The sequence below is a fragment of the Diadema antillarum genome, unplaced genomic scaffold (genome assembly GCF_040938485.1).
Source record: "Diadema antillarum isolate AM-2024a unplaced genomic scaffold, OU_Dant_1.0 seq00000554_RagTag, whole genome shotgun sequence".
NCBI lineage: Eukaryota > Metazoa > Echinodermata > Echinoidea > Diadematoida > Diadematidae > Diadema > Diadema antillarum.
The window spans coordinates 274,753-288,396 of NW_027271497.1; the positions used below are offsets into that span (position 1 = coordinate 274,753).

The window sequence follows — 13,644 nt, forward strand, 5'->3', positions numbered from 1 at the left end:
TTCTGTCTCTCATGAGTTCTCTATTCTAATTTTCTCTCTTTCTTTCTTTCTTTCTTTGTCATGCACTGTTCCTGCCCTACTTCTTCTTCTTTACTTTACACTGTATAGGAAGGGACATGAAGTATCACCTTTAGCCAGTTACCATGCCCTAGCCTGTAAATAGTCATTTGATAGTCCTGTCTGTCTGCTTCAATCTGATGCCTCATTTTAGCACCCCACTGAGCTCTCATTTTCACTTTGTTTTGGCCGCATCACTCCTTCATTTTCAACCAAGCAAGCACGTGCCACTCCTTAACCTTTCAATTTTATGAGTCAAAAGTTTTCAATCATTTTTTTTTTCTTTTGGACTCCATCTCTCCTTTGCTTTAATATTCTGTGAGACTTGCCATACATGTGAGTCCTCTCTCGTGCTTCCTCTGATTCTTGTGTCATTTTTCTGACACCCACGCATGATAAGGCAAAGGAAACAGTGAGAGGACAGTAGAATAACATGGTGTTGCCTCTGTGGGACAGGGCAGCCAGGCTCTCTGCAGGGTGCCAACAAATGGACAAATTAAGCTCTAATGCAGACACAATTTTACTCTGGGCAGTCTATCTGATATGCCCTCCAGGTCCTGTCTGAGATTCCTACAGTATACTCACTCTTTTGTTTTTAGCCACATGAGAAGGGTTTTCCACTAATGAAATTACCTTTCATTAGTTTCAGATGTCATTGTAGATGTATTATTAGTTTTAGTTGACGTGGAATCAATGATATGTGTACTCTCTTCAGAGTCTCATTGGATTTCATTTTCAGGCAATCTCTGTTGTGTAATTTTCTCTGTATCATTTATCACATGTGGTCTGAAGGTGCGGGTAAAATATCTATTAACAGTTTTGTTAGTTTGCTTGTTTGTTGCAGATATTTTTGTATGTGCTTGGTGTTTGTTTTATATTTGATTGGAAATTTCTTCTACAGGGCAAGAATATTTCATATATCACAGTGACTTGACCTCACAAAGGCAGGTGAAATTTTGTTGTTGATGTGTGTACTTTAACTTGTTGAAGATCGATATCTTTATACAACTTGCTCCTAATTGTGTCTCTCTACTCTGTTTTCTTGTTCTTACAGTGCTGGCACTACGACTCAAGTTAAGAAGACCAAGAGAAGAGCTTGTCAGCCAAGGCATCATGCCCCGTAAGTCATCCAAATGCCCTTAATTGCCTTCTAGTGGTTTACTCCATTGGTCATACAAAGTATCTGCAGAGTATACCAGTAATTGGTGTTACTGTCTTCAGTTTGAAATATCGTCTCATTTCTCGTGAATGTTTGTAGATGGCACTAGTATTGTATGACAAAGAAACAAAAGAGGCAGTCATTATATGAATAGATCTAAGAAGCCAGTTTTCATACAATGTCTTGCCAGCTATCATGCAGCTAATTCATGAACTGCCAACTTCCTGCCCCTGGCTCTACATCTGTTCACTCCATGTTTTCTCTCTCAAAGTTCTGACGAGAAGTAAGCTGGCTGAGCACCCACATCTGGAAGAGTGATTACAGCTAGCCTTGGATTTGACCCAGCTTTGATGTTAACATTCAACCTATATATGTGTGTGTGTGTGGGGGGGGGGGGGTTCTGTATTTTATTTTTGTAATGATTATCCAAACTTCAACAATTGTATCAGGGTTTGTCACCCTCACAGAACGTTTTCAACTTAGTGTAAGTCAGAAAATAGTTTTGGCTTCTCCTGACTGCCTCCATAAAAATTGGGCTTGTTAGATGTTCATTTGAGAAACACAGTGAGAAAAAGATTCCAGGCAATTTAGTCATCAATGTGCCTATGAAGTTTTCAGTCAGAGGTCGATTGATTTTGAAAAGTCAAATGAGATATTGGGGCATTTCCTTACCATAGAAACAGTCATCCATACACTGTGATATACCAAGAATATGGTTAAACATTAATAGGCACAGGTAATACTTGTATGCCACTGGAAGTAAGTAGGAACAAATGCTTTCAGTGGATGTAATTTTAGCCATCTCTTCCCCCATCTCCTATTTTATGTTCCTGTCCAGTTTGTCAGTTCACCTGTTCACTTGTCTCTGCATTTTTTCAGAACTCATCTATAACTGTCTGGATAGAGAAAAACAAACTGGGATACACTCTGATGTGTGCTTTTACTCACATTAGATTCATCTTCCTCACCTGGTTTACAATGAAAGTGATTGATTGTTAGTTGGCTTGTTAATTTTAGGTGTGGAGAGTTAATAATTCTCTTGGCTTTTAGAAATAGATATAAGTTTAGATACCATTGCCAGAAAAGATTTAAGAATAGTATTTTTTAACCCTTTTATTTGAGGGGGAGGGGCAGGGAATGGAATGAGATCATGACAAGAAATCCATGGATTGACTCGTTGTAGCCCAGAATGGGATGACAGGATACTAGTCAAAAGTCAGTATAGGGGAAGCAAGTGAATTTTGGATTGCAGAAGGAAAAAAAAATTGAACAGAACACGTCTCCACCAATTAGAAGTGAACTGGTCAGGTGACCAATGGAGTCACTTTGCGCTCTTAGATCTAGTTTGCCACCTGTGTTACTTTCATCTACCTCAGCTGGAAAAACCATCTCTAGGGGGCTTTCTTTGGTCCCCTGTGTATGCTGACAAGCACCCCTCTGTACTTCCAAATCTCTATGCTGCCATTCTCTCCATTGCAAACTAAAAGGCTGGATGCGGGGGGGGGGGGGGGGGGGGGGATTTAGAGGGGGTTCAATTCTATCTTGCAGGAAATGAGGTACGAAAGTGTACTCAAAATTCTTTCACTTTTTTTTGTGATCTGTCTAAGATGTATAAGCCTGAAGAAAAAGAAATTACCTGCCACAAACCTAGATATGAGACTTCTCTGTCTTTTACCGACTGATTAAAGACATCCCCACCTCAACACTGTAGCAGGTGTCAATGGCTAGAGGAAATAAAGTAACAGAAAAAAATATATTGTTCAACTTTAATATCTAATGAAGATGTACCATCTAATGAAGATGTAATCTTGGTAGTGGAAACAAAACCACAGAAGTGGACGCATCAACCATAAAATGTGTTATGAACATAAAAAATTGATTTGCCATTCTCAGAATTTTTCCCTTTATTTCAATAAAGCTGACTTTACTCAAATATTATGTGTATTCAGTGAATGCAGAGACAGATATGTCAGTACAGAAGAAAATTGTGAGTTTCAGTCAAATCAGTCTGGTGTCTTGCTAGATAAAAAACTGTAACAATTTGTTATGTGTTAATAGTGTAATGATAAGACAATATAGAGGTAATAATACTTACAGTATGTTCATTTTTCTAGCATACTGAAAAGAGCATTGGATTTGCCTCCTTCTAAAAAGTTGGAATGATATATGTGACCCGCTACAACAAAAAGGTCCTAAAGTCGCGCACCGGTCGAAGCCGTGAAAATCGAGTTTGAAGTCAGAGCATGAAAATTGGTCAAAACTTACGATTTTCTGATTTTGATATATTATTGGAGTCTAACATGTCTTCTATCATCTGTCGAAATTTTGAAGCAAAATGATCAAAAGAAAGATTTTTAAAATAGCATTTTTCTGAGCCATGTTTTTTTGGCGTTTCAACGAAGCAGAAACTGGTTCGAAAATTTGGATTGAGCGCCACAGATAGGTTCCGCCCCTAACAACGACCAGAGTGATCTCATTGGTCAGTTTGCCGCTTGCTGCTAACCGAAGCGTGAGCTCGCACACTGCCCAGTCGACTGGTGCGTGCGGGCGGAGTGCGCTATGCTCAGCCACTTCTCACATCCTGGTCACTGATTGGTTGGTGAGGAGACCGCCGACGCTGATGAGCTTGAATGAACTCTTCGGGGGTTGCTAGGGCTTACCTTCTATTGTCCAGAGGTGAAAACTGACTTGCGTGTCCCTTGATCGCGATTGCGTCGAAAGGCGAAAGACTATTAGGGCGCTTTTCTCAGAACAGTGATTTTCCAGACATCTCGACATGCTCTCTTTTAAACATCGATATCTCCGCAGGCGATTATTTTTATAAAATGTGTTATGTATCAATTTAAAGCAGAAAGATTAGGGGATTATATCATGCAATTTTCAAATAATCGACCTCGCCCGACTTTAGGATCATTTTGTTGTAGCGGGTCACATATTACCCTTCACACATGACAGCAACAATGTTAAGGAATGTCATCATCAAGACTAATAAATATTGTGGAATTTTCTCTTTATTTCTCTATATACTATTGTCACTTAATAAATGTTACAATAGTGCTGCAATGAAAAATAAAAATTAAATAGAATAAAGTGTATTGTTGTGGCCTTTTTATCTCGCAATGATAGCACATGGATTCAGACAAAACTTAATCATTATAACTTTTGAACAGATTGTCCAATTTTCCTTAAACTTCATAGGGATGTTCTTCTTCTTGTTCTTCTTCTTCTTCTTGTTCTTCTTGTTCTTCTTGTTCTTCTTCTTCTTCTTCTTCTTCTTCTTCTTCTTCTTCTTCTTCTTTGTGGATTCACTGTACTAACTTGTAGGCTACATGTGGGTTAGGTTTGGTTGGGTGTTTTTTTTTTTTCTGGATAAATGTCTATACTCATGCTGTCTATGGAAGTATACAGGGAATACAATTCGGTACAATTCTACCTGTCCATGTATAAGGAGAGTGATCATGTTCATTGTATAATCAATATTAGTGCATTCATCATATTTTGCTCTTACCTGAATAGAAATAGAATACTACATGTATTATCATAATCCCAGTATCACTTTATTGGAACTTCAGTGTACCCATGTCTGTTCCATACTCCACATGACATAGAATCTGATGTCAGTCTGGGATGCCACTTGCTCAATGCTTATCTGAATCAGTGGAAATCTACTCCGGTTTAGAGTAACCATAGACAAATAAAAAAGCTCCATTTCATAGCCAGCCAAAGAGATTACTTTGATAAAAGAAGCATTCCATAATCCATAGTAAGGCATTCCATAGTCCATAGTGAGAACTTTGTTTCACAGGTACCAGGTAGGCAAACCTGGATAATACTACTTCATTCTCATTCCACTATAATCTATTTTTTTTATGCCTCCGCCACGAAGTGGTGCCGGAGGCATTATGTTTTCGGGTTGTCCGTCCGTCCGTACGTACGTCCATACGTCTGTACGTCCGTACGTCTGTACGTCCGTACGTCTGTACGTCCGTACGTCCGTACGTCCGTCCGTCCGCTTTCGTTTACGCGATAACTTGAGTAATATTTACTGGAATTTTACCAAACTTGGTCCAAGTATGAAGTATGATGGGGCAATAATTTGATTAGATTTTGGGTGAAATCGGCTAAAGTTCAAAGGTCAAGGTCAAATCATGAAATTGTATCCGTTTACGCGATAACTCAAGACTGGATGGAGTAAATTTCACCAAACTTTGTTGGAGGATGATGTATGATAGGACAATTACTTGATTAGTTTTTCAGTGAAATCGGACAGAGGTCAAAGGTCAAAGATCAAGGTCAAATCCTAAAATTTATCTGTTTACGTGATAACTCAAAACTGGATGAAGCAGCTTTCACCAAACTTGGTCCAAGGATGATGTACGAGGGGACAATTAGTTGATATGATTTTAGTGACATTGGCAAGAGGTCAAAGATCAAAAGGTCAAGGTCAAATGCTACAAATGTTGCAATTTCCCCCATATCTATGCAATGCCCAAAGGTATTTTCTTGAAACTTGGTGTGGACATGTACTACTGTGTAAAGATTCTCCAGAGAGAGTTTCATGTCATAAGGTCAAAGGTCAAAAGGTCAAAGGTTAGGTGAAAATGTTGCAATATCACTTTTCTCGCAAATGGTTCAATATATCTTCGTGGAACTTGGTACTTACGCATGTACTGACTGGCAGGGATTATCTAGGGAATTTAGGGGTCATGGGTCAATAGTAAGGGGTCAAAGGTCAAGGTCAACTCCTCAAAATTTTACTATTTCCCTCATATACTAGTATATGCAATGCTTGCATTATTAGTTTCAAAACTTATTACATGCATTACCTAATGGAGATTCTCTTGGAAATTTCCAGCCAGAAGGTCAAAGGTCAAAGGTTAAGGGTCAAAGGCCAGGTTTCAATGCCCCCCCCCAAAAAAAAAAAAAAAAAAAAAATCCATTTTGTACCGTCATTACACTCTTTCTTCATACCTTGGAAATTACTCAATGCATAAACTTATAAAAAGGTCTGTCAGAATTCAAGTAAAAATTCTCAATTCCCCAAGTATGTGTACCTGCACTCTTAGAAAATTAAAGCAAACCCAGTTCAAGACATTTCTGACAAACCTGTCATTTCAATATTTTGCCAGTTATGTGAAACTGTCATGGATCACACATTGTGAAGACATTGTACTATACGCCTATTGGGAGAATCATGCATTATGGAGGAGGCATCAGTCGCCATAGCGACATTTCTAGTTTTGTTTTTGTTTCAAAGAAAAGACCAAGCAGTCTTTTTCTCCCAGGCAACCATTTATGCAGGCCTGTACTGTGCTAGGAGGTATTTTTGACTGGAACAGCTGCCATGTGTGTGTCTAATTCTATGATAGGAAAGAGAGGCTGTATGTGTATCAAACTAGATTGAGATATGAGATGAAATAGTGAGAAGACTGGCTTTAGGGAAGGATTAGACATGACTAGGAAGGTGTCAGGGTAGGATTAACACCCACTGTGTGTATGGAATCAACTCTGAATTCCACACACTATGGCATTTTAATCCCGTTGTATGTTTCAATCAACAAGCTGAGATTTACACTGCACGATTATGTGGAAATTATTATTTAAAAAGAGAACACAATATAGACAAGGAAAGCAAATATCTCTTTTATTCCAGTTTTAACACATTCTTTGTGAAGGTAATTTCAATCATTAGCAGCTGACAAAATAGGTAATTTAACAGATTAATTAGAGTAAAGCAGTCCTAACTTGCCTGCGTAGGAGTCCTTTCTCATGGAGACTGAAGGAACTCTTTGGAGAGTTCTCTCATGGAGACTGAAGGAACTCTTTGGAGAGTTCTCTCATGGAGACTGAAGGAACTCTTTGGAGAGTTCTCTCATGGAGACTGAAGGAACTCTTTGGAGAGTTCTCTCATGGAGACTGAAGGAACTCTTTGGAGAGTTCTCTCATGGAGACTGAAGGAACTCTTTGGAGAGTTCTCTCATGGAGACTGAAGGAACTCTTTGGAGAGTTCTCTCATGGAGACTGAAGGAACTCTTTGGAGAGTTCTCTCATGGAGACTGAAGGAACTCTTTGGAGAGTTCTTCACTGTACTGTAGAGTGGCTCGTAAGTAAAACATGAAGTATGCGCTAATTTTAGCTGATGACACGTTAGCTGTGTAACAAGATTACACATGTTAAAACTGTCTTGTCAGAGTGCATGTCTAAATACATGGCATTCCTTGTACCAGAGAGTGGTGGTGATATTGATGATGGGGATAGGGCTGATGTTGATGGGGTAGGGGTGGAGATCTGGATGGGGCCTCAGGAGTTGTAAGGATGGGGTGGTAGCAGTATCAGAGGGCAGCTCATTTTTCTACCATGCCGATGTGACATCATCTCAGGCCTACATTCCTCTCATACTTGTGCAATCCTAAAGATGAGCCAGTTTGCATACCTTTTATCTCTTTCTTTCCCCTCCATCATATCATGTATCCTCCTCTCTTCAGGTACTTTTGTCAGTCTAACATATGCACATATCTCATACATTTCATAAAAGATTGCATGGCCAGCATATATGCTGTATGAATGTCATCCTATGATACTTTCATTGCAGTCAGTGGTAATTGTATCAGAATGTAGAATGAACCCAGGTTGGTTTACTCACTGTGGTCCCTTTTGAAGGCAGCTGAGAGCAACCTTTATATCCTTGTTAATCCTATGACTCACAATCATCTTCCCATGTTTCCTCATTGTTCATCTTCCAGTCTATAAGATATTGTCCCTTTGTAGTCCAATCATTATGTATGCCTTCTTGTCATCCAACTATCTCTGCCATTCCTCTCTTCTACCATGAGAAGTTTGAGTGAAGTTTGCAGCAGCAGTAATAGACTGCACGATAATCTGAGAGTCGTCGTCAAAATATTTGACATTTGACGTCATCCAGGGTATGCATTCTGGATGCTATCTAGTATATCCTAGCTCTGCTAGAGAATACATGCTGTCTACCCCTGCTGTAACTCTTTCCTTGTAATATTTATCACATTATCTTTAGTCTCCTCGTGTTTGCTCACATACTTACAAATTATTCCTTTCCCTCCATCTTGGTATAAATGTCTGTCAGTCTGTCCTTTTGTCTCTTTCTCTTTCTTTTTCTTTCTCTATTTACATGCTGTTTATGCCCAATTCTTATCCCGTTTTCCTTTCCTTTCTCTCTTACTGTTTGTGAGGATGGGGTTATCCTTCTCACCGATTCCTACTTTCAATCTATCTTTATAAATCACGCAGGATTTCTCTTCTTCCTTTCCCTCCCTTCTCCCTTTCCTTCCTTCTTGGATTCATTTTCCTATTAAGCAATCTCTACCAGTCATTTAATGTCTTTACTATGGTAAAGGATGTGCTTAAACAATGACCTATTGATTTCAAGCCGGCAGCATTGAAAAGGAGAAATTGATGTCATAGAGGTAGCATGGCTCACTATGACGTCACGAGAAGAGAGCTGGGCCTCTGGTATCATGGCATCATTATGGTCTCAACAGAGGGATGTCATACAAGGACATGCATTCCTGAAAGACGTCACAGAGTGTAGCCACACCCCCTTCCTTCCTCCACCTCACACCAAATCTCAGTCTCCTTCTTTCTCTCCATCTCCCATCTCTCCTCCCACACTATCTAGTCTGAGACATCTGATGCCGATACATCATCAAATCTTTTTTTCATCTTTGTATACCGCACACAGTTATCCCACCCTCCAGACCACCCCTACCTCTCTCTGTCCATCTCTATCTACAAACTTAAACCTTGCAATGGCAGCCAGCCGTCTTGGCTGGTAAATAATAGCTTGATATTAATGACTCCAAACTAAGATACCATGATGGTGGAGATGATGCACTCTGTGGCATCTCTTCTCACCTACCAGTCTCATTTACAACAAGCAGCTCTTCCTCCTTTAAGTCTCCTTCACATGGAATTCCCATCCATTCTCCTCCAAGATGTAGCTTGTTTAGAAGCCCATCTCAAGGAGGAGAAGCTTATAGCCACCACCACCACCACCACCACCACCACCACCACCTACAACAGTGTTGCTGTACATCAGTGTCCATCTATTGGACAGGATGACAGCATCCTACCTAAGAATTTTACCAGTAGCTGTCTTTCACCATATTAGTGCCATTTTGTTGGATGTCATATATCATTGGATATTATCATTATGTTACCAAAGGCAGATGGAGCAGTCTGTGCAGCAAAATGGATTTTAAGATCAGTCTTCACGTGCAGATACCAGAGGAAAGTGAGTGAAGGTTGCATATAATGAAGAACATCACTGCTTGACAAGTTGTTTTTACTTTTCGCAACGTTTTTGAAGATATCGTGTGGCATTGCAATGACTGACTTTCACAGCTCATTTTCATTCCATTCTACACAATAAGCCACATACTTTGTGGCAGTGAAATGCTTTAAGAATCAGAATAATATTTGTTCCTGTCTACTACTTTTTCTCTCCTTGCAGCCCTCAAAACCACCACACCAGCATTCCATGAACAAAGGCAGAGATTAGAGAGAGCAAAGGTAACTGACTTGAGCTTTTTTTTTTAATTACCTTGTGTTCTATTTAAACAAGAATATATTGTTGTCCAATGATGTATGTGTATGTGATCAAATCCTTTACTTATACGATTTATCCATATTTTATCAGTTGTGTCCTTTTGGATAGATATCTCCTATTCATGCTGATGCTTGTTGACATGGTTATGTCCTGTCAATACACTATAAGTGTGTGTGTGTAAACCTATCTTTCCTCAGCGAGTATGCTAGCCAATATCCTTTATTTATTAACTTTTGTAGATTTTTTGCTGTCCAATTGAGGTTCATAGATATCATAATGCTATAGGTAGTTTTGATGAGATGATGTTGAGGCTACAGAGAAATGCCCCTAGCTACATGTTTTTACTGAAAACAATACTGTAAATTCAGTAGATTAGTCAAGTTTTGAACAAAATGGACATATAGTCAGAATGATGTGACTACTAAAGAGTCAGTATGTAATTCTATGTGGTGTCCTGTGCATTATCTGCACAAGCCATGGTAATATCAAGAATATGACACGAGCATTCTTTACACTCTCAACTTAATGTCCAGAAAGCATTTTTTATTCAATACTTGCTCAAAGACTTTTTCTCCACATCTCTTATGGATGTATAAACTCCAAAGTATCCACTTGAGCAGGGTCAATGAGTTAAGTTTTTTTTTAGGAAAGTTTGAAACTTGGGGCAGTTACAAATCATGTAAACAGTATTTTGTTGCCAAGCAACATTAAAATCACATGATTTGGCAGCTGGTTTTTGTAGGACCATGTATACATCCATTAATCAATCAACTTTTACATTGTTGCTTTTTAAAGGGGCCGTACAGTACTGGTTGAGGTGGAGAATCATGTTTTTTACATTCTTAAGTGAGATAATGAGAAACCTCTCATGAAATATGAAAGAGCATGTAATTTTAAGAAGGACTCAACGTTTATTTGATGAAAATTGGTTTTCAAATGGCTGAGATATCCCAAAAAGTGATAATAATAAAAGACATTGCTGGTACATTGTATACATTATATTTTTGCAATCATTCTATGAAGGCAATTCTTGCACACAAAGTAGGGAAAGAACCAGTAGAGAGCAAGCCACATGTGAATCATTAGTCACTAGAAATCTAACTACAATATTGCACAGCCCTTCTTCTGTGCAAGTAGTACCAGGTTTGTGGAGAAGCTTAACAGAAAATCCGCTGATGCTAAATTTTGTCCACATTGCAGATATTTACAGGAACGATCTCCCTTAGTAAGCCAAATGCCTGATCTGTGTACATATCAAGCAAGTTTGCAGCCATCTTGAGATATTTTCTCTCTTTTTCTGCCAACTTTCACCAAAGTACTCAAGGGAGATCAATCATCACAAAGCATGCTGCCATCATGGATTGGCTGAAAGGAAAGCTTGATACCCAGGATGTTGTAGATGGATGACCAAGCAATCATGGTCCAGTTTTAGTATAATATGGGCAGTTCACCTGTGCCTCGCTTCTCAGACTGGCATTCAGGCACACATACACTCACACACACACACACACACACACACACACTTGCACACACACAAAGTTGTGCATATTTGTACTCTGCATAGTCTCCTTGCTGATATCAATATCAATTGCAGCTAAAGTTGCAATTAAATGTATATAACATGTCTTAGTGCTTAGCAGAAAGAGTCTCACAGACAAACCAAAGATGTCTTCCTGTGTGTGTGTTAGTCTATGTTTTTTTTTTTTTCTATGTGTGCTTTCCCTTTTTCCCCCCTTCTCTCTTTCTCATTTTCTCTGCTGCCCAGTCTCAAAGCTAGAAAGAGCTGCTTCACCATTAAAATGTCCCCTCTGCCCCTTCTTGTATTGTCTTGATGAACTGTCCTTCACTGGTGTTACTCCTTGGTTACCATGCCAACAGTCATTAACACTCTTTTGAACTGTTACTCTTCTATCCATTGGGGGGGGGGGGGGGGTTTCTAGCCAAAGAATTGGTCTAGCTCCATAAACTGTTCGAAAATGCTGTGACTCTGAGAATGGGGTACCATGTTTGTTATAAGCTTCTGATAGTGTTCTCCTTTCGCCTGTTGATGTAGCTTGATTTTTTTTCCCCACCATGTCATCAGACAACATGCCATAGTGATGAGGGAATGAAAAGGACATTTGTCAGAGGTCCAGCTTGGAATTTTATCTCTCCCATCCTCCCCCCCCCCCCCCCCTAAATAAAAAAACAACAACAAAACACTGCTTGATGAAACAGAGGAAACATGTTACCACTTTTCCCACCATCTCTCCCTTTCTATCCCCACTCTATCTGTCTCTCTCCCTTTCTATCCCCACTCTATCTGTCTCTCTCCCTTTCTATCCCCACTCTATCTGTCTCTCTCCCTTTCTATCCCCACTCTATCTGTCTCTCTCCCTTTCTATCCCCACTCTATCTGTCTCTCTCCCTTTCTATCCCCACTCTATCTGTCTCTCTCCCTTTCTATCCCCACTCTATCTGTCTCTCTCCCTTTCTATCCCCACTCTATCTGTCTCTCTCCCTTTCTATCCCCACTCTATCTGTCTCTCTCCCTTTCTATCCCCACTCTATCTGTCTCTCTCCCTTTCTATCCCCACTCTATCTGTCTCTCTCCCTTTCTATCCCCACTCTATCTGTCTCTCTCCCTTTCTATCCCCACTCTATCTGTCTCTCTCCCTTTCTATCCCCACTCTATCTGTCTCTCTCCCTTTCTATCCCCACTCTATCTGTCTCTCTCCCTTTCTATCCCCACTCTATCTGTCTCTCTCTCCCTTTCTATCCCCACTCTATCTGTCTCTCTCCCTTTCTATCCCCACTCTATCTGTCTCTCTCCCTTTCTATCCCCACTCTATCTGTCTCTCTCCCTTTCTATCCCCACTCTATCTGTCTCTCTCCCTTTCTATCCCCACTCTATCTGTCTCTCTCCCTTTCTATCCCCACTCTATCTGTCTCTCTCCCTTTCTATCCCCACTCTATCTGTTTCTCTCCCTTTCTATCCCCACTCTATCTTTCTCTCTCCCTTTCTATCCCCACTCTATCTTTCTCTCTCCCTTTCTATCCCCACTCTATCTGTCTCTCTCTCCCTTTCTATCCCCACTCTATCTGTCTCTCTCCCTTTCTATCCCCACTCTATCTGTCTCTCTCCCTTTCTATCCCCACTCTATCTGTCTCTCTCCCTTTCTATCCCCACTCTATCTGTCTCTCTCCCTTTCTATCCCCACTCTATCTGTCTCTCTCCCTTTCTATCCCCACTCTATCTGTCTCTCTCCCTTTCTATCCCCACTCTATCTGTTTCTCTCCCTTTCTATCCCCACTCTATCTGTCTCTCTCCCTCCGTTTCTCCTTACTCTCGGTCTCTCCCTCTCTTTTCTGTGTTTTTTCAGTCATCTTCTTTCTTTCTCTCTCCCTCTGTACATCTCATTCTCCCCCCCCCCCCTGTTTTCTTCCAAACCACTCTATACCTCTATTTGTGTGCAAAGTAGTAGTTTGGTAGTCAGTAGTGTGTCAGAAATTGAGATTAGCATGGAAAATAGATTATTTAGCAAAAGCCAGTCAAACCCAAGGTCATTTTGCTCTCCTCTAAAAAGTGAACCAAATGGTCATACATGATAGATGTGATGTGGTGTGAATATCTGGGTGGATGGCCTCAAATACAGTCCTTAGCACCAGCCTCTCAACACAGAATTCATTCTTGGCCATCTGGCTGAACATTTGGACTTCTATCCAAATTCCATCTGTTTGAAAGAACCAAGAGTAACCTAGAGAATTTAAAGGTGAATAAAAACAATACTTAGTTAATTTCTGCAACACATATAGGACTTAAAGAATGTCCAAAATAAGTATGTTTCTTACCAAGAGAGAAAATTGT

The 13,644-nt window shown here is 40.0% G+C and overlaps 1 protein-coding gene across 2 annotated transcripts in view; it reads left to right on the plus strand.

Annotated features, from left to right (window-relative positions):
* Positions 1-13,644, plus strand: part of LOC139734950 (uncharacterized) — a 164,962-nt gene that overhangs the window by 120,804 nt on the left and 30,514 nt on the right. For both annotated transcript variants that reach the window (XM_071645727.1, XM_071645728.1), the window contains 2 exons: positions 1,112-1,177; positions 9,702-9,760. In XM_071645727.1, the coding sequence (XP_071501828.1) occupies positions 1,112-1,177; positions 9,702-9,760 (125 nt within the window). The remainder of the gene's footprint in view (positions 1-1,111; positions 1,178-9,701; positions 9,761-13,644) is intronic.